The sequence below is a fragment of the Pongo abelii genome, chromosome 9 (assembly GCF_028885655.2).
Source record: "Pongo abelii isolate AG06213 chromosome 9, NHGRI_mPonAbe1-v2.0_pri, whole genome shotgun sequence".
NCBI lineage: Eukaryota > Metazoa > Chordata > Mammalia > Primates > Hominidae > Pongo > Pongo abelii.
This window is the reverse complement of record NC_071994.2, coordinates 114,642,081-114,661,424: the sequence shown is the minus strand read 5'-3', so window position 1 is coordinate 114,661,424 and position 19,344 is coordinate 114,642,081. Positions and strand designations below refer to the sequence as shown.

At 38.2% G+C, this 19,344-nt stretch overlaps 1 protein-coding gene across 14 annotated transcripts in view; it reads left to right on the top strand.

The window, feature by feature from the left end:
- Nucleotides 1–19,344, top strand: part of BTG4 (BTG anti-proliferation factor 4) — a 58,698-nt gene that overhangs the window by 608 nt on the left and 38,746 nt on the right. For 2 of the 14 annotated variants that reach the window (XM_054525045.2, XM_054525042.1), the window contains exons 1-6: nt 292–1,538; nt 1,876–1,972; nt 6,226–6,309; nt 17,150–17,348; nt 17,807–17,944; nt 18,530–18,728. In XM_054525045.2, the coding sequence (XP_054381020.1) occupies nt 17,176–17,348; nt 17,807–17,944; nt 18,530–18,728 (510 nt within the window). In that variant the 5' untranslated portion in view covers nt 292–1,538; nt 1,876–1,972; nt 6,226–6,309; nt 17,150–17,175. Of the gene's footprint in view, nt 1–291; nt 1,539–1,735; nt 1,973–6,225; nt 6,323–17,149; nt 17,349–17,806; nt 17,945–18,529; nt 18,729–19,344 lie in introns of those variants that run through there. The other 12 variants (XM_054525047.2, XM_054525040.1, XM_054525049.1 and 9 more) reach the window with 10 other exon arrangements.

Sequence of the window (19,344 nt, the reverse complement as noted above, 5' to 3'; positions counted from 1 at the left end):
GTTGTAAATGATTACTTAAAAGAAGGGATATATCTTAATCAGTGAACAGAGTCTCTTCATGGAAAAAAGAAGTATGAAAAATTTTGTTAATGTATTCTTATAAAAGTATTAACAAGTCTGTGTGTATGAGTAGCTTTCCCGGGAGATTTTTGTCATGGCAGGAACAACTTAACCACTTCATTGATAGAAAAGTTAAGATTACTGTGGCAGGAACTGAGATGGACATCATAAAGTCAATTTAGCAAAAGAAATGGACACATGGCAATAACCACAATTTATGTCTTTATGGCACTTTATTCTTTCAAAATATTACTAACAATATTACTTTCAAAATATTACTAACAATATAGTCTCAAGAAGTTAATAATCACATGTTCATATAATAACATACATCAGTCAGCTAAGAAAAAAATCATATTCCCCCTTATATCTAAAATTTTGGTTAAGAGCCTGAAGGAATATTGAAAAAAAAACCAAACAAACCCCACATACATACACATTACATACATTATAAACTTAGTAGCTAAAATGTTGATTTTTTTCTTTTGGCTGAGCAATTAATAGGCAATGGATGAAATCAGCATTTTCCAACACCCCTCTTCCCCACGCACATTGATGATGCACAGGCAGCTCATTTGGATGAATTCCCAAATCTTTTTACCTGGCCGTGTGGTTAGTGATTGGTACTATTAGCAATCAGCTAACTACACTGCCTAGTAACTAGACTCATAGAAAAAATTGCAGTCTCAAGTTGGTACCCCCATACGTTGTTACAGGCAATTCATTGGTTGAGTTGGAGCTCAACTGAGTTGCTAGCTTGGTGAATACTCTACTAGACGATGGCAAATAGACACAGTGAATCATAGCATACAGTATTAACCGTTACATGGGTGGAGGGGCTTCACCTCCAGGGATTTTGCTTTCCTGGTATGAGGCTGTTTCATCTTCCGTGACTCCTAGAGAGAGCTAACAGTTTAACTGTATCTGGAGAAACCGCGGGTTTCCTCGCACTTGCAGCGGGCGCTCGCGGGGCAGGCTGAGCAGGACCCACGCCGACGCCGCGCTTCTCAGGCATCTTCTCTCGAAGGCTGCGGGCTGCCCGAGCCAGCGTCTTCTTCCCGGCCGGGCGGCGGTGATGCTGTGCCTTGTTTTGATGGCAGTGGAGTTAGTGATTGTAACCACCACAGTACAATCAGCTAATGACACTGCCTACAAACCGAGCACCGGGCACCGCGGCTGCAGCTCCCGGACGGTCCGCAGCGCCGACGCGGGGTCGGGGCCCGCCTCGGACCCCATTTCACCGGGGGACGCCCTACCATGGTTGGGCGCGAGCGGCCCCCGAGAACACCCCCGGGCCCAGCGGGACCCCCGCCGGCCTCGCAGCGCACAGCACGCGTGGTTGGGCCAGCGGGCGGCGCTGCCGGGGAGGACTCGCGTCCTCCCAGGCCGGGAGCCGCGCCCCGACCCCGGTGACCCCCGGGAGTGCCGGGCCTCCCCTTCCCGCAGCCTCCCGCTCCTCTCAGGGCCCTCCCGCTCAGGTTCCCCTCGCTTTTCCTTTCCCCTTCGCTTCCTCGGCCCGGGCTCCCACTTCCTTCACGCCAGGCTTCAGTTCCTAGCCCCAAACCCTAGAGCCGGCTCTCTCGACCCCGTGCGCCCCGCAGCTCTGAGCGGCCGAGTGACTGTGGCGGGGGCGACCAACCGTCCTTGGAACCCCGCGGGCCGAGGGGCGGGGCGGGCGCGAGACGGGGCAGGGGGGTGGGGGAAGGGAGGAGGCTGAGAGAAGGGGCTGTGGGCGGTCCCTGAAGGGCCTCCAAGGGAGACGCCTAGAAGATGGAGGCCCAGGTTCTTGAGATGTTTCTTTTTCTGATCTAGCAGGAGGGACAAAGAGCTCCTCCACTCCCTCATTCCCCAAGAAGCCCCCCAGCCTACCCAGTTTCTGTGACCATTCCGCCCTGGGAAAGCGGCTTCCCAGGTACCTCAAATCATAGGTTTGAATTTTCCAAATGGAGGTGGGCTTGGGTAGCCTCTGACATGTGGGAGGATGCCTTTGAGAGTCTCATCTGCACCTTTGTGCTCTGTTGGGGACTTGGCCTTATACTCTTAGAGGGCCATGCAGTGATGCGAAGCCTGGGCCTTCTAGTCAAATAGTGAGCCAGGCAGCTTGTCAGTTACATCAAATCGTGGTCCTCTTGAGATCAAGGCCATACCGTTCAAGACAGTATATATATAATAAATTACTAAACTAGGGACTGATAGAAATAGAAGGGAGGCCCTCAATGAGAGCTGTAATAGGTCAAAGAAGGTTCCCAGAGGAGGTGAGACTTGAGTAGATCCCTGATGCAAGAGTACATTTGGGTATTCAGGGTTAGGGCTGTGGATGCCAGAAAAACAATATCTTGTGACAGTTGGGCAAAAGGGACAGTTACAGAGGACTTCTGGGAGATCTCTGCTAATAACTTTCCTTCCCCTCCTTTGCCTTTAATGAATTAATCAGGAGAGGATAAGCAATGTTCTCTTTATCCTCACCTTGTGAAATTCAGCTGGAAGCAGCCTCCCCTAGAAATATAGTCTTCATGCATCCAGTATAGAGCACTAATTGCTAACACTAAAGGCTTAGTTCTAAATTAGTTTCTGCAAAAGGAAACTTCCCACCTATAGATTGATTCCCTAAAACCAGCAAATGGTCTCATAGATGCCACAAGTAACATGAACAGGGGCAGGTCATCTGGATCATTCAATACAAACTCCAAACTCACACTATTAAAACAACTAAAGAACTGCCCAAAGATGTTTGAATAAGTTATAGCATTTTCTTTGCATACGAAAGACAGCACTTTTTTTCCAAATGCATACTTTGTTCTGTACACCCCAAAGTGAAGGGAAAGAAACCAAAATATAAAATATATAGCACAGAAAATGTTAATTATAAAAACTAATTTGTAGAGTTAAATTGTGAAAGACAAGCCATCTACAATAACTGTATTTTGTATTCATCTTACCTTTGTGAGGGGCACAGTGTTTTAGCACACATTACATAAATGACTCACATTCACTTAAATATACATACATGAAACTAGGAGCAAAATAGTCTTAATTCCATTAACAATATGCAGACTTAGAGAAATCTTGGTTAGGAGATAGTTATAAAAACGATTCTCTTCTACCAAATTGTTAGTCACTTTTACCCAATACTATATCGAACACTTCTTCTCAATTGATGTTTTATGATTATTAGTTGCATCTTAAATATCTTACCTGAGCTGGATTGCTGCTGTCCAAGGCAATGGTTGTGTTAGATGCCTTGAAAAGTAGATTTCTACAGACTTTTCTTCAAAAGTAATGAAAAATAAAACTCATATGTAAAAGTCATGAAGATGCATTGCCTACTGAAATAACTTTTTAAAATGAGTTTATTTTCTATGTAGTGCAACTAAAAATTTAAATTATGACAAAAAATGTGTGTGCCCTAGTTCTGTTGAAAAAAAAAAAAAAAGAATGCTTGTTCTTAGGGTTGCTGTTGATTTGGCCTGCAGTTACTAGAGAAACTCCAAGGATCTCATTCCCTTTATGGTTCATGTCTAGGCATGCCTGGAGACCAGGGAGACCCATGATTTAATCTAAGTAAGAATGCTTGTGGTGTTTTAAATGCCCACACAGAAGATTGCATTTGTTTTAGACAGTACAAGGAAGGCACCTTTCAGGGGAATTGTTTACTGTTTTAATTTCTGGGCTTTTGGTGATTAGGGAGATGGAAAAGGAGCTGTCAGGAGAGACAAGGTTGATGACTAGGAGGAAGCCAAGAAGACTGTAGAAAACAAATACCTTCTGCTTTAGCTTTGGCACATTTATATTGACTTAATTTACCACTTCTAGATACAAGACTAGATTGATGGGAATTGGGAATTAGAAAAGGTGGAGACAGGCCAGGCGTTGTGGCTCACACCTGTAATCCCAGGACTTTGGGAGGCCAAGGCGGGCGAATCACGAGGTCAAGAGATAGAGACCATCCTGGCCAACATGGTGAAACACTGTCTCTACTAAAAATACAAAAATCAGCTGGGCGTGGTGGTGCGTGCCTGTAGTTCCAGCTACTTGGGAGGCTGAGGTGGGAGAATCACTTGAACCTGGGAGGCAGAGGTTGCAGTGAGCCGAGATCGTGCCACTGCACTCCAGCCTGGGTGACAGAGCAAGACTCCATCTCAAAAAAAAAAAAAAAAAAAAAGAAAGAAAAAAAGATGGAGACAATGGAGACAACATATCCCTCCCTTCAATACATACAAACTCACCATCTCCCACAGCTTATGAAGGATGTTGTTGGAAGAGGAAGAAATGAAGAATTAGACTAATTAGAAATTACTGGATTTTAGCAGCTTCTTTTTAAACCTGTTTTTTTTTTTTTTTTTTTGAGATGGAGTTTTGCTCTTATTGTCCAAGCTGGAGTGCAGTGGCGCGATCTTGGCTCACTGTAACCTCTGTCTACTAGGTTCAAGCGATTCTTTTGCCTCATACTCCTGAGTAGCTGGGATTACAGGTGCCCACCACCATGCCCGGCTAATTTTTTGTATTTTTAGTAGAGATGGGGTTTCACTATGTTGGCCAAGCTGGTCTCGAACTCCTGACCTCAGTCGATCCACCACCCACCCCCAACCTTGGCCTCTCACAGTGCTAGCATTACAGGAGTGAGCCACTGCACCTGGCCTAAGCCTGTTTTTTTAAATGCATATTTACTCATAGGAAATCTAAAACCACATCTTGGTTTATAGATCAATAAGTGTCAGATTATTAACCTTCTTGATAGTATACCTAGAAACTAGTTTATATGTTGAAGCAAGACTAAATTGAAGTCAATTCAGTGCTTTTGAAGAACTAAAAATCATTGAATCTATTTATGGGAGAAGATTTTCTTTTGAGCTAAAATGAACTGCCAGCAGTTTTTATAATTCCATATTTCTAGTTCCATTTCATTGTACTCTCATTAGTAAGAGTGCACCAGATTCTTAATTAGCTTCTTGTTTATATTTATTGATTAATCAATACTGTTGCTTTCAGTATAAAATGTTAATTTATCTTTCAGGTAAATCATAAGCAGTCTAACAAAATAGTCTTTATAATTAAAGTTGCCGGAGCTCTTAGGTATGGCTTCAGTAGGAGCAAACAGGTTGCATATTTTCCATCTTTAGAGGACAATCTCTAGGTATTTATGTGGGCTAGTTGGTGAGATGGACAATGCGTGTATATATAGATAATTAATATGTTAATTATATTAGTATGTAATATAAATATATCTTAATATTAATATAACTTATAGTAATAGATTAAGAATACATGTTTTTGTTATATATTCTATTTATATTATATATAATTATTTAGTATCAAGATGGTTATATTTGTGCTTAAGGTTAAAAAGTGCTTCAGGAATCCTGATGGTTAATACAAACTTCATTATTGCCAACATTTAGGAAAAAGGATAAGGAAAATTATCAAAGGTTAGGACACAGAGAAGGCTATATGGAAAAGATGAGATTGAGCTGAGCCTAGAAGCAAAAAATACTAGAGATGAAGAGAGAATGTTGTGGTAGCAGGAGCAATTTGTGAAGGAAAAACACAAGCAAATTTATGGAGATTGTAATGTATGAGGCCAATTGGAAGAGCAATGAGTGTGTTCCCATTGGGGAAATAAGATTAAAGAGGACTTTAACATTTAAAGTCCTCCATGATCCTACTTACCTGCCTGCTCATACGTTTCTATGAAGTTCACCAAAAAAAAAAAAAAAAAAGCCCAGGGAGTTTCAATTTCATTATTCTGCTCGAGGAGCCCCAGATGTATACAATGGGTTGTTTTATAAGGATTCATAAAGTAGCATAGATTAGAAGAGGGAGAGACAGAGGAGACTGAAAGACCACTTAGGAGATTAGTAAATTTCAGCATGAGGTGATGTAGAAAACACGGGATGAAGAGAGAAACTTTGTGAAGGAAACTTTGCATGACTTGGTTGGTAACTGGTTCAAGTGAACAAACAGAATAAGATTAACTTCGAGACTTCGATGACAAGTAGAGGTGTTGAGGGGGAAAATGTAGTCAGAGAATAATTGTGATTTTAGGTGTAGGCATGTTTAGTTTTAGGTCATAGAAGAATATTGTGGTGGAGTTAGATATGTGGAGTTAGAACTCTGGTAGGAGGCCAGAACTGAAAAGAGATTGAAGCTCTTTTATCCTCTTGATAGTTGAAGTCACGAGGAGTTCTCCAAGAAAGGTCTGCTGGCTGATTCTTCATTGACCTACCAGTCCCTGCTATCAAGGACGCCAGAGTAGGTGATGATGGTAATGTATTAACCTCGAATAGAGAATAAAATGAGGAAAACAGAAGGCTCAGGATCAAATCTGAGAGGATCCCTCTCCTCTTTAGGGGATGGCAGGAGGAAGTAAATCTTGGGAAGGGTTAGCCCACAGGAAGCAGAAGAGAGGACTCTCACAAAAACCAAGCTGTTTTAAAATTCATACGCTTACGAATTCAAGAGAATCTGCTGCATTGGCACCACCACATCACCAAGGTTTGGTCAGTAGAGAATTAGCCATAGGCAGCAGATGATTGGATTGGCTCTACCAGATTTTTTTGTCCAGGGCTTTATTCATTGAGTCAATGAAGGATCAATGATCTTCTCTAGGCTAGAACTAAACAGATGAACTTTCCTGGCCTTGTCCCACTACTGATTGGCCTCTGTCATCTCTCTTAAAAAAATAAAAAATAAAAAATAAATAAAGAACAAAAAAACAAAAAACAAAAACCCTCAGGTAGATTTTCAGGTTTATAAAAGTAATTTTAAGGTTTCAATAAGCTAGTTAGTAGTCTGCACAGTTGAAGAAAGTTAATAAACTTTCTCCTTCTTAAGAGCTCTAGGGTGTATTCTGTAACTCTATTAAGCCAAAAGGAGAAAACAGACTGATTATCCTGTTAATTAATTGATTTACAAGAATGAAAATACTTCATGCCATCCTCTTAAACATCACTCTGTGTCTACTTATTCTTGTTTTTATTTCCACTGTCCTCATTTGGCACTTAAGCTTTTTTTTTTTGAAGAGGGAAACTTATATTTAGTTAAAAAATTTACATAATCCTCATTTGTTATCTTTATTTCCTCTATATTCATAGAATATATCTCAAGGATTTCATCATGCTTACATTTTGTAAAGTTCACATTGTCCTTCCTGCTCTTAGCTCCTCTGTAGTTTGTTGAAATCTCAAGCTCAAATTCTACTTCCTGGGTAAAATCTTCCCTAGTACCTTTAGTTCCTCCTGATCCTTTCTCTTCTCTAATCACTTTGACACTAATATAGTCACTCTAAAATTAGTAAGTTCCATTAATAAGAGAGTATTATTCTATATTCTAATTGTATTTTGAATTCAGCATTTTATTATAATGGTATAGAGTGCTGATACATATACACATATTTATTATATTAGTATAGAGTGTTGTACATAGGAACATTTTCTTACACTCTGAATTATTTTTAGTGAGTTATCTTGGTTTCTTTTTTTAAGGGGTACATATTCTTGTTTGTTAACATGGGTATCACATGCATAATTTTGGGTGTTGGGCTTCTGCTGTACTCATCACCCCAATATTAGGCATTGTATCCAGTAGGTAATTTTTCAACCTTCCCCACCCCGCTTTGGAGTCCCCAGAGTCTATTTTCTCTATTTTCATTTCCACATGTACCATTTCTTTAGCTCCCACTTACAAGTGAGAACATGTAATATTTTATTTTCTACTTCTGGGTTAGTTGACTTTGGGTAATGGCCTCCAGCTCCATCCATGTTGCTGCAAAGGACATGATTTCATTCTTCTTTTATGATTGTGTAGTATTCCATGGTGTATATATACACCATATTTTCTTTATCCAGTCAACAGTTGTTAGACATGTAGGTGGATTCCATGACTTTGCTCTAATTGTAAATGGTGCTGCAATAAACACACAAGTACAAGTATCTTTTTGATATAATGATTTCTTTTCCTTTGGGTAGATACCCAGTAGTGGGATTGCTGGGTCGAATGATAGTTCTATTTTTAGTTATTTGAGATATCTCTATACTGTTTTCCATAGAGGTTGAATTAATTTACATTCCCACCAACAGTGTGAGTATTCCCTTTTCTCTGCATACACACCAACATCTGTTGTTTTTTGACTTTTTAATAAAAGCCATTCTGACTGGAGTGAGATGGTATCTCAATGTGGTTTTAATTTGCATTTCTCTGATGATTAGTGATGTTGAGCATTTTTTCATGTTTGTTAGCTGTTTGTATTTCTTCTTTTGAGAAATGTCTGTTCATGTTCTTTGCCCCATTTTCAATTGGTTTATGTTTGTTGAGTTGTTTGAATTTCTTGTAGATTCTGAATACTAATTCTTTGTTGGAGGTATAATTTGTAAATATTTTCTCCCATTTTGTGAGTTGTCTTTTTATCCTATTGATTATTTGTTTTGCCGTGCAGAAACTTTTAGTTTATGTCCTATTTCTCTATCTTCGTTTTTTATTGCATTTGTGTTTGGAATCTTCATCATAAATTATTTGCCTAAGCCAATGTCCATAAGGAGTTTTCCTAGGTTTTCTTTTAGGATTTTTATAGTTTCAGTTTTTATAGTTTTACATTTAGGTCTTTAATCCATCTATAGTTAATTCTGTATATGTTAAGAGATGGGGAATTAGTTTCAGTCTTCTGCATATGGCTAGCCAGTTTTTCCAGCATCATTTATTGAATAGGGTGTCTATTTCCTATTGTTTATTTTTGTTGACTTTAATTGAAGATCAACTGGTTGTATGTATGTAGCTTTATTTCTAGGTTAGAGAACCCCGTACTGTACCATTAATCTCTGGGTTTATTTTTGTACCAGTACCATGCAATTTTAGTTACTATAGCCTTGTAGTATAATTTGAAGTCAGGCAATATAATGCCTCTGACTCTGTTCTTTTTGCTTGGGAGTTCCTTGGCTATTTGGGCTTTTTTTGGTTCCATATGAACTTTAGGATTGTTTTTCCTGATTCTGTGAAAAACAAGGTTGGTAATTTGATAGGGATTGCATTGAATCTGTAGATTGCTTGGGTAATATGGTTATTTTAACCATATTAATTATTCCAATTCATAGCATGGAATGTTTTTCCATTTATTTGTGTCATCTACAATTTCTTTCATCAGTGTTTTGTAGTTCTCCTTGTAGAGATCTTTCACCTCCTTGGTTAAATGTATTCTGAGGTATTTTGCTCTTTTTTGTGGCTATCCTAAGTGGGATTGAATTCTTAATTTGATTCTCAGCTTCAATGTTACTGTTTATAGAAATGCTACTGATTTTCGTACATTGATTTTGTATCCTGAGACTTTACTGAACTTGTTAATCAGGCCAAGGAGTCTTCTAGAGGAATCTTTAGGGTTTTCTAGGTATACAATCATATTGTCAGTGAACGGAGATAATTTGACTTCTGCTTTTCCAATTCAGATGCCTTTTATTTTTTTCTCTTGCCTGATAGCTCTGGCCAGGACTTCCAGTACTATGTTGAATAAGAGTTATCTTGGTTTCTAACTTGAAATGTTATATATGTATGTATTTTTTGTGGTCTTTCGAACAGTGCCACTTACATTGTGAATGCTCAATAATGCAGATAGAAAATACAAATTAGGAAGAAGCTTGTGGCAGATAAAACACTTGCATAGTATTATTGGTAAAGGAATTTTACTTTGATCAGGCTACACTAAAACTAATTTCTTTTGAGTTCAAATCAACATTGTATGGCTGTAGAATTTTATTAGATAATGTTTTGGGAAATGCAATTTTGTTTCAGCAATTAATGTAACTTCCTTTTATGTGGCTTGACCATAATGGAACTGAGTTTATGTGTGGGTTACAGAATCAGTTCATTGTTTTATAAAATAGTGCTACTTGCTTGCTGTTGTTAAAAAAATACTTTCTGTCAGAAGTGGACTTTTGCTAAAACATCTATACCTTTCCCCTCTTTGGCAATAACATGTATTTGTGAATGGATGGGTGAGCCTAGGGATATAACTTGTAGTTTAGGGAGGGAAGCTAAAGAAATGAAATGGGGTTATGATAAGACTGGTTATTACATCACAAGTCCAGCAAATTTAATATTCAATTCAGATGATATTTTAAAATTACTTTGTCTATTTTTAAACTTTTATAAGCATAAATATTTTCATTTTATAAGTGAAGTTTAGCTAAAACCAAGAAGACAAATGTAGAACCAGATTTTCGAGTTTTACCTTCATCGATGAACTTTGGGGCTTGACTATTCCTTAGCCATCAAGTTGAATTTCCTCATTTTAAAATGAAGAATGCAATTCTAGAAACTATTACTTGTACAAGGTCATGTCAGTCATATTCATGTTTTATACCATTTGATTCTCTGTTACAGGCATAATAAGAAATAAAATATGTCTGTGTTGCTTCACTGCCTTTCTGTTTTTCATCCTCACTCCAAATGGCCAGAACCTCTTATTTCTTGTTTTCTGTGGTTCTTCACTCAGACATAATCCCCTCACCCAAATAGAACACCATCCTGTTGCTCTACTATGGATAGCTCATTGGACATTTTCAAAAAGATATCCTTGAAAGACAAGGTTTTAAGCAAGGGAACAAATGTCTTATAATGAGAATTTTAGACATGACACAAGGATAGTGGGAGAGTTGTTCAAATTTCAGCAGTAATTTTCTCTTCTACTTAGCTCTGGGATTGGCTTAGGCCAGACCAGATTGGTTTTTCTGCTAAATTCTAACATCTTGTCAGTGGACATTACTACTTGGGTATTTAATTGCCATTGAAAGCTCAGTATACCTCAATCTGAATGAATCACCGTTTGTTTTATACTGACTCTTCCACTGAACTTCATTCTTTCAATGATAACATTAATCTCTTGGTTACTAGTGTTTGAAACTTGGGATAAATTTTGAGTATTTCATTTCCCAAACTTTACATCCAAGTAGTCACTTGTGTATATATTTGGTTTCCCTCTCTAGATAAAAAGCCTCTTGAAAGGAAATTTGAATTTTGTTTTTACCCCCAGGCCCACTAATACTTAGTGTCTGTGAAGTAGGTGGTCAGTAAATAGTCACTAAGTGAGTGTTAATTAAAACAGAAGGTGTAGTTGTCATTAATGTAAAGGAGGTGATTTAAATAAGGTGTTTCAAGTCATAAACAAGTAATGGAAGGAAATCTTGCATGATGTTTACTTTTTATTTGATTGTTCTTTCCTGAAATCTAAGTACATTGTTATTCTACTGTTCTATTCATAACTTTCAAGGCCTGCCTGGGCCTGTTGCAGAAAATAATGCTAGGAGAGGGTTCAAAACCTCATTAATGTACTTCACCAACTCAAAGTGCAAGGGAACAGTTTGTCATCGGGAAGATGAAGTAATGAAAGAATTATAAAAACACCTGGCACCATTCTATTATTGTAAATGCAAACTGACCATTTGAAAAGAAAAACATTTTTCTGTTTGTTAATGCATCTGTTGCCTTTAGTTCAGAAGCAAAATTTCAGCAGTATACAAGGAGTTACCCTAATTTTCAGCTTTGTCCCTTGTAACATAAATTTTAAAAAATAATCTTTGCAAAAGTTACCCTAGCAAATGGCTAGAAAATATGAGAATAAACGATGCAAATTTGTCCTAATAATCTGTTAAACTTAAGGCATTACTAAGCAATCAAAAGTGTAAAATAAGCTTAAAATCTTCTTCACAGCTAAGGCGGTATCTATCTTTTTTTTTCTTTTTTCTTTTATTTTATTATTATTATACTTTAAGTTTTAGAGTACATGTGCACAATGTGCAGGTTAGTTACATATGTATACATGTGCCATGCTGGTGTGCTGCACCCATTAATTCGTCATTTAGCATTAGGTATATCTCCTAAAGCTATCCCTCCCCCCTCCCCCCACCCCACAACAGTCCCCAGAGTGTGATGTTCCCCTTCCTGTGTCCATGTGTTCTCATTGTTCAGTTCCCACCTATGAGTGAGAATATGCAGTGTTTGGTTTTTTGTTCTTGCGATAGTTTACTGAGAATGATGATTTAATTTCATCCATGTCCCTACAAAGGACATGAACTCATCATTTTTTATGGCCGCATAGTATTCCATGGTGTATATGTGCCACATTTTCTTAATCCAGTCTATCATTGTTGGACATTTGGGTTGGTTCCAAGTCTTTGCTATTGTGAATAGTGCTGCAATAAACGTACATGTGCATGTGTCTTTATAGCAGCATGATTTATAGTCCTTTGGGTATATACCCAGTAATGGGATGGCTGGGTCAAATGGTATTTCTAGTTCTAGATCCCTGAGGAATCGCCACACTGACTTCCACAATGGTTGAACTAGTTTACAGTCCCACCAACAGTGTAAAAGTATTCCTATTTCTCCACATCCTTTCCAGCACCTGTTGTTTCCTGACTTTTTAATGATTGCCATTCTAACTGGTGTGAGATGGTATCTCATTGTGGTTTTGATTTGCATTTCTCTGATGACCAGTGATGGTGAGCATTTTTTCATGTGTTTTTCGGCTGCATAAATGTCTTCTTTTGAGAAGTGTCTGTTCATGTCCTTTGCCCACTTTTTGATGGGGTTTTTGTTTTTTTCTTGCAAATTTGTTTGAATTCATTGTAGATTCTGGATATTAGCCCTTTGTCAGATAAGTAGTTTGCGAAAATTTTCTCCCATTTTGTAGGTTGCCTGTTCACTCTGATGGTAGTTTCTTTTGCTGTGCAGAAGCTCTTTAGTTTAATTAGATCCCATTTGTCAATTTTGGCTTTTGTTGCCATTGCTTTTGGTGTTTTAGACATGAAGTCCTTGTCCATGCCTATGTCCTGAATGGTAAAGCCTAGGTTTTCTTCTAGGGTTTTTATGGTTTTAGGTCTAACGTTTAAGTCTTTAATCCATCTTGAATTAATTTTTGTATAAGGTGTAAGGAAGGGATCCAGTTTCAGCTTTCTCCATATGGCTAGCCAGTTTTCCCAGCACCATTTATTAAATAGGGAATCCTTTCCCCATTGCTTGTTTTTCTCAGGTTTGTCAAAGATCAGATAGTTGTAGATATGCGGCGTTATTTCTGAGGGCTCTGTTCTGTTCCATTGGTCTATATCTCTGTTTTGGTACCAGTACCATGGTGTTTTGGTTACTGTAGCCTTGTAGTATAGTTTGAAGTCAGGTAGCGTGATGCCTCCAGCTTTGTTCTTTTGGCTTAGGATTGACTTGGTGATGCGGGCTCTTTTTTGGTTCCATATGAACTTTAAAGTAGTTTTTTCCAATTCTGTGAAGAAAGTCATTGGTAGCTTGATGGGGATGGCATTGAATCTATAAATTACCTTGGGCAGTATCCTTGATGAACATTGATGCAAAAATCCTCAATAAAATACTGGCAAACCGAATCCAGCAGCACAGCAAAAAGCTTATCCACCATGATCAAGTGGGCTTCATCCCTGGGATGCAAGGCTGGTTCAATATACGCAAATCAATAAATGTAATCCAGCATATAAACAGAACCAAAGGCGGTATCTATCTTAATGATTTCCACTTTTGCTGCACATCAGAATCGCTTGGGGAACTTTTAAAAATCCTGATGTGCAGATTTCACTCTATACCAATTAAGTCAGAATGTCTTGGCCAGGGGTGGTGGTTCACACCTCTAATCCTAGCACTTTGAGAGGCCAAGGCAGGAGGGTTCCTTGAGCCCAGGAGTTCAAGACCAGCCTGGGCAACATAGGGAGACCCCATCTCTATTGAAAAAAAAAATCTCTGGGGTAAGGGATAGGAGGCAGACATTGGTATTTTTAAAAGATCTTCAGGTGATTCCAAAGTGAAACAGTTTAGGTACTCCAGCCACTGAGGAAGAGGAATGACAACTACATCATGGACAGTTGAAACAAACAAGATACTATGGAGTTGGAAGATTATTAAGGTCCTACTTTCATGTTTGTTTATTTTAATATGTTCTGGGTACATAGTAGATGTTTAAATATTTACTAAATTGAATTAAATTAATCTTAATTAAATCTTAAATCATATTCTTAGATATCAAGATGCTCAGCCATCGATTTCATTGTCCTTTTAAACAATTTTTAAAAATTGATATATAATAGTTGTATGTACTTTGGGGGTACATGTAATATTTTAATACTTGTATACAATATATAATGATCAAATAAGGTAATTGGGATATCCATTACCTCAAACATTTATCTTTTCTTTATGTTGAGAACATTACAAATCTTCTAGCTATTTTGAAATATACAATTGTTACCTATAATTTCTCTACTGTACTAGAATAACTAGAACTAATTTCTTCTATCTATTTTTGTATCCTTTTCTCTACTATACTAGAATACTAGAACTAATTTCTTCTATCTATTTTTGTATCCTTAACCAACTTTGACAATCCTTATACTTACATTTCTTATACTTCTCAAGCATCAAAGACATTACAATAGCCAGCACACTACCTAATATATGTATTTCATCTCAGTTCATCACTAGTGAAAGGTTTTTTTTTTATGTTTTTGAGACAGGGTCTTTGCTCTGTTGCCCAGGCTGGAGTGCAGTGACACAATCATAGCTCATAGCTTACTGCAGCCTAAAACTTCTGGGCTCAAGTGATCTTCCCACTTCAGCCTTTCGAGTAGCTAGGGCTACAGGTACATGCCACACCAAGCTGACTTTTAAAATTTTTGTAGAGACAGGGGTCTTACTGAGTTGCCCAGGCCAGCCTCACACTCCTGACCTCAAGTGATCCTTTCGCCTGGGACTAAAGTGTTTTCATTTCAGGCATGAGGCCCTCTGCCCAGCTCAAGAACAAGTGCTTTAATGTTATCTAGTATAATCTTAATTACAACCTTATGAGTTCACTATTGTACCTCCCATTTCACAGGCAGAAAATTAAGTTGCCCAAGGTTACACAGATGGTGAGTCCTAAAGTTGCAATTCACACCCAAGTCTATCCGATCTTAATGCCCATATTTTTAAACTTTGTATTGTGCAGGAATGGAAAGATATGACAAAATGGTAGCATTAATGAAAAAGAGTACTTGCAAGTTCAATGTGAGTCTGTGGTGTGATGCCACTGCCAACAAGGTAAAAGCCACCTGAGGTTGTGTTCTGGAATACAGTATTCAGAGGGAGGGAAGCAACAGTCTCATGCTAGTCTTTAGGGGTGGAGCACACCTGGAGCATTGTGTGCGAGCTGGAAAAAGAGGATTACTCACACACCTGATACTCATTGTGATGTGAGTACCCAGCATGGTGAGCTGCGTCTGTAGGAAAAACTCTTAAAAAGCTGAGACTATTTAGGCTCCACAAAGAGAAGGCTGAGGGAGGCTGAGTAGCTAGTATTTGGAATGTCATCATGTGGTGGAACATTAGACACGATTGGTGTAGTTCCAGAAGGAAAAACTAGGCTGCACATACAGGAAAATCAGAGGTAGATTTGGCTCCACACAGAAAAGAAGGTCTGGCTGTTATTTGGAGCTTTTTAGAAATGAAATGGACTTCCTTGTAAGACAGTGAATTCCTTTTCACTAATGAAGAAACTGAATGATCACTAATCCTGAGAGTTAAAGACTTAACATATGTCAGGTGTGGTGCTTCTTAACGCTTAGTGGGTATTAGAATCACCTGGGGATTGCCAGGCCTTATACTGATTGCCAGGCCTAAATACTGATTGCCAGGCCTTACCTTGAGAAGAGTTGCTTCAGCAGATCTGAAATAAGGTCCAAGAATCTGAATTTTTAAATTTATTTTTATTTTATTTTTTGAGATGGAGTCTTGCTCTGTCACCTAGTCTGGAGTGCAGTGGTGTGATCTTGGCTCACTGCATCCTCCGCCTCCTGGGTTCAAGCAATTGTCCTGCCTCAGCCTCCTGAGTAGCTGGGACTACAGGTACATGCCACCATGCCTGGATAATTTTTGTATTTTTAGTAGAGACGGGGTTTCACCATGTTGGCCAGGCTGATCTCGAACTCCTGACCTCAGGTGATCTACCTGCCTCGGCCTTCCAAAGTGTTGGGATTATAGGCATGAGCCACTGCGCCCGGCCAAGAATCTGAATTTTTAACAAGAAACACAGTGAGTCCAGATCACATGGTCACTGACCCACCCTTTGAGAACTGGTGAGGTGAGATAAACTCAGATCTCTTCCGCTTATCCTACAAATAAACACTTTAGTAAAAAATGTGTAGTCAACATAATGACTGCTCAAAGTTGTCTTAACAAGTTTTGTAAGAAATCTAAGGCAAAATTCCTTAATATGTTGTCAGCTAAGTTAGAGATGACATCATTGGAATGTACAATATTAGGGTGTGGAAGGAGAACACTTGATTCTCACTCTGTGTTATCAAAGAGAAGATTATAATAGCAAAATAGAAAATACAGATCCAGTTTGAAAATTTTAAACACTTCAAATAGAGAACCCACTCCACTTATGCCAAGGAGCAGTCGGATGGAGACCAGATTGGCATATGAAAAAGCTATATGATCATTTCAATAGGCAGCACCTGTGTAAGGTGAAACACCTATCAGCCTTTAGGGCCCAGGCTTATATAAACTTCAGCCTCAAACTCACGAACAGGTGTGGGTGAGAGTTGGCAACATAAGGGATAGTGCGGTTGGTCTTCTAACTCTCACCCACTTTTCTTGGGGGCTAAAGAGCTTTTGTTGGCAAGTATAATATGTTTGATTACTCTTAAAGCATGCAACTTGTGACCCACATTTTGGAATTACTCTCTCCTGAAATGTTTTGCTCTTTGTTAATATATCTTTAAAAAGTGATGCTTGAGGTAATTACTGTCCCATATCAGGATCTTTTTAAAGTTGTAGTGATGTTTCATTTGTTACTAAAGTGCTTTAAAATTTTAAAAAGACTTTTTTTTTCCTTTGAAAACCTTTAAAACTGGGCTATTTGAGGAATTGCTGTTCTTGGCTGTTACGTTGATTGATAGTGTTCATGTACTTATCTAGTTTACTAAGGACTTCTTTCTAGCAAATTTTCTCAGTTTTAACTTTAAGGTATGTAAAATTTCCAAATGGCAGTTAAATATTGATAATAAGTTAAACATTTCTTTCTATTTCTTCTTGCTTCCTTTTAATGATTCAGACCTCCTTATCTATTTTTCTTGAATCATGAGAGATGAAATTGCAACAACAGTTTTCTTTGTCACAAGATTGGTGAAAAAACATGATAAACTAAGTAAACAGCAAATAGAAGACTTTGCAGAAAAGCTGATGACGATCTTGTTTGAAACATACAGAAGTCACTGGCACTCTGATTGCCCTTCTAAAGGGCAAGCCTTCAGGTGAGAACTAGTATGTGGGATGGCAAAGGGAAGCAATCACCAAGCAGCCAGCCAGCTCCTAGGAAAATGGAGTGATCTTGTTTTCTGCATATAAGTAACGAAAGTTTTATGGGCTCGAGTTCATTTGTTTGAACGTGGAATTGAAAGGAGGAGACATAGTAGATGACACTGTGGCTGGAAACAACAGAGCAAAGCCCCTTATGTGAGGTAGATTAGACAATTTCTAACTTGTGTTTGCCATGAAAGATAACTAATTTTGTGACTTAGTGATGCAACATACATTCTGAGCCACTGTATCAAAAGTTGATGATGTCTTGTAAGAGTGGAGGGTGGAGGAGGCTGAGGGGAAGGTGGGGATGAGGTGGGAGCTATGTGTATTGGAACAGTATGTGCATAATGTGATTCTTCTGCTAAAGTGTCTGTCATCATGTCTTCATTTCCCTTCGCTTTTTAAAAAGGTGCATCAGGATAAACAACAATCAGAATAAAGATCCCATTCTAGAAAGGGCATGTGTGGAAAGTAATGTAGATTTTTCTCACCTGGGACTTCCGAAGGAGATGACCATATGGGTAGATCCCTTTGAAGTATGCTGTAGGTGAGTAATCTCATAGTTTGTGTGCTGTGTGATACCTGGAAACCTTAAGTTAGACAACTTTACATACCTTCACGAAAGATGATGCACCAAAGCCTTGAGTTGGCAGCAGGGATACTTCTTGGTTAAGATTTTAGATGCAAACTTCTGTTAGACAATGCAGACTTCTATTCAAAGTGGGTGAGGTGGAAAGCACAATGATTTTGCAAAATATTTGAAATGTGGCTTTAATCACTGCACCTTATTACAAACTATAGATTGGTAACAGTATCTCTTACAAACTGTAGATTGATAACAGATAAGTATTATACACAATATCAGAAAGGAAGAAGAGTTATCTACCATGGGACAATTCAGTTCATTAACTGAATCAAAAGAAACTAGTCTTTGTTTTTTTCTGAACAATTAACCAAAATAGCTCTTATAGAATATCATTTATAACAGTGTAGTAGGTGAAGGTCAAAATGTCCTTCAACTTTTTAAGGCAATTTCTTTTAAAATAAGTTAGCATATTGTCTCCAGGAAAGATTGGAGATCTTGTAGGAAGTTGAATTCCTAATTAGTACTTAAATTTCTTTTCCTACTTAGGTATGGTGAGAAAAACCATCCATTTACAGTTGCTTCTTTTAAAGGCAGTTGGGAGGAATGGGAACTATATCAACAAATCAGTTACGCAGTTAGTAGAGCCTCATCAGATGATCCCTCTGGCACTTCCTGCGATGAAGAAAGTTGTAGCAAGGAACCTCGTGTCATTCCTAAAGTCAGCAATCCGAAGAGTATTTATCAGGTCAAGCGTGTTCCAGTTCTTTTCTATACTTTTTTTCTATCTAATTCTAAAAAGAATGCACTCATTATGAAAACAAAGAAGCAAAAAGTCATGGAAGGAACAAAACTGTACATTTTTAAAAGCCAGAATCTTCATATTTTGGCAAAACTTTTTCTGTCTCCTTCACTGCATAATGTATTCCCTACACCTGGCTGAGCTTTTAGGATCCACATAATCTTTTATTGTCCTATTTCTTCATACAGTATTTGAAGACACACAGGTTTCCTTCCACTTAAATTCCTACAGAATCAAAGATTAAGATTGGTGGGCTTTTTTTTTTGTCAATTGAAAATACCATGGCATTTATAGAAAATTTGGATTTAGGAAAGGTCAAAGACCTATAAATTCTGCCACTAGAGCAGTTTTTCTCAACTATTTTTTTCTTCTTTTTAAACCATAACCCATTCAAAGATATGTATATTTTCATTTAAAAAGTTTCATGAAACAGTACTTATCTTTACTAGGAGCAATGCTCCCAATGCTCCCAATACTTCTAATTAAATTCATTTGATTTCAAGCATCTAAACTGATTTCATGACCCACAATTTGAAAAACACTGATCTAGAGAGAATTTGTT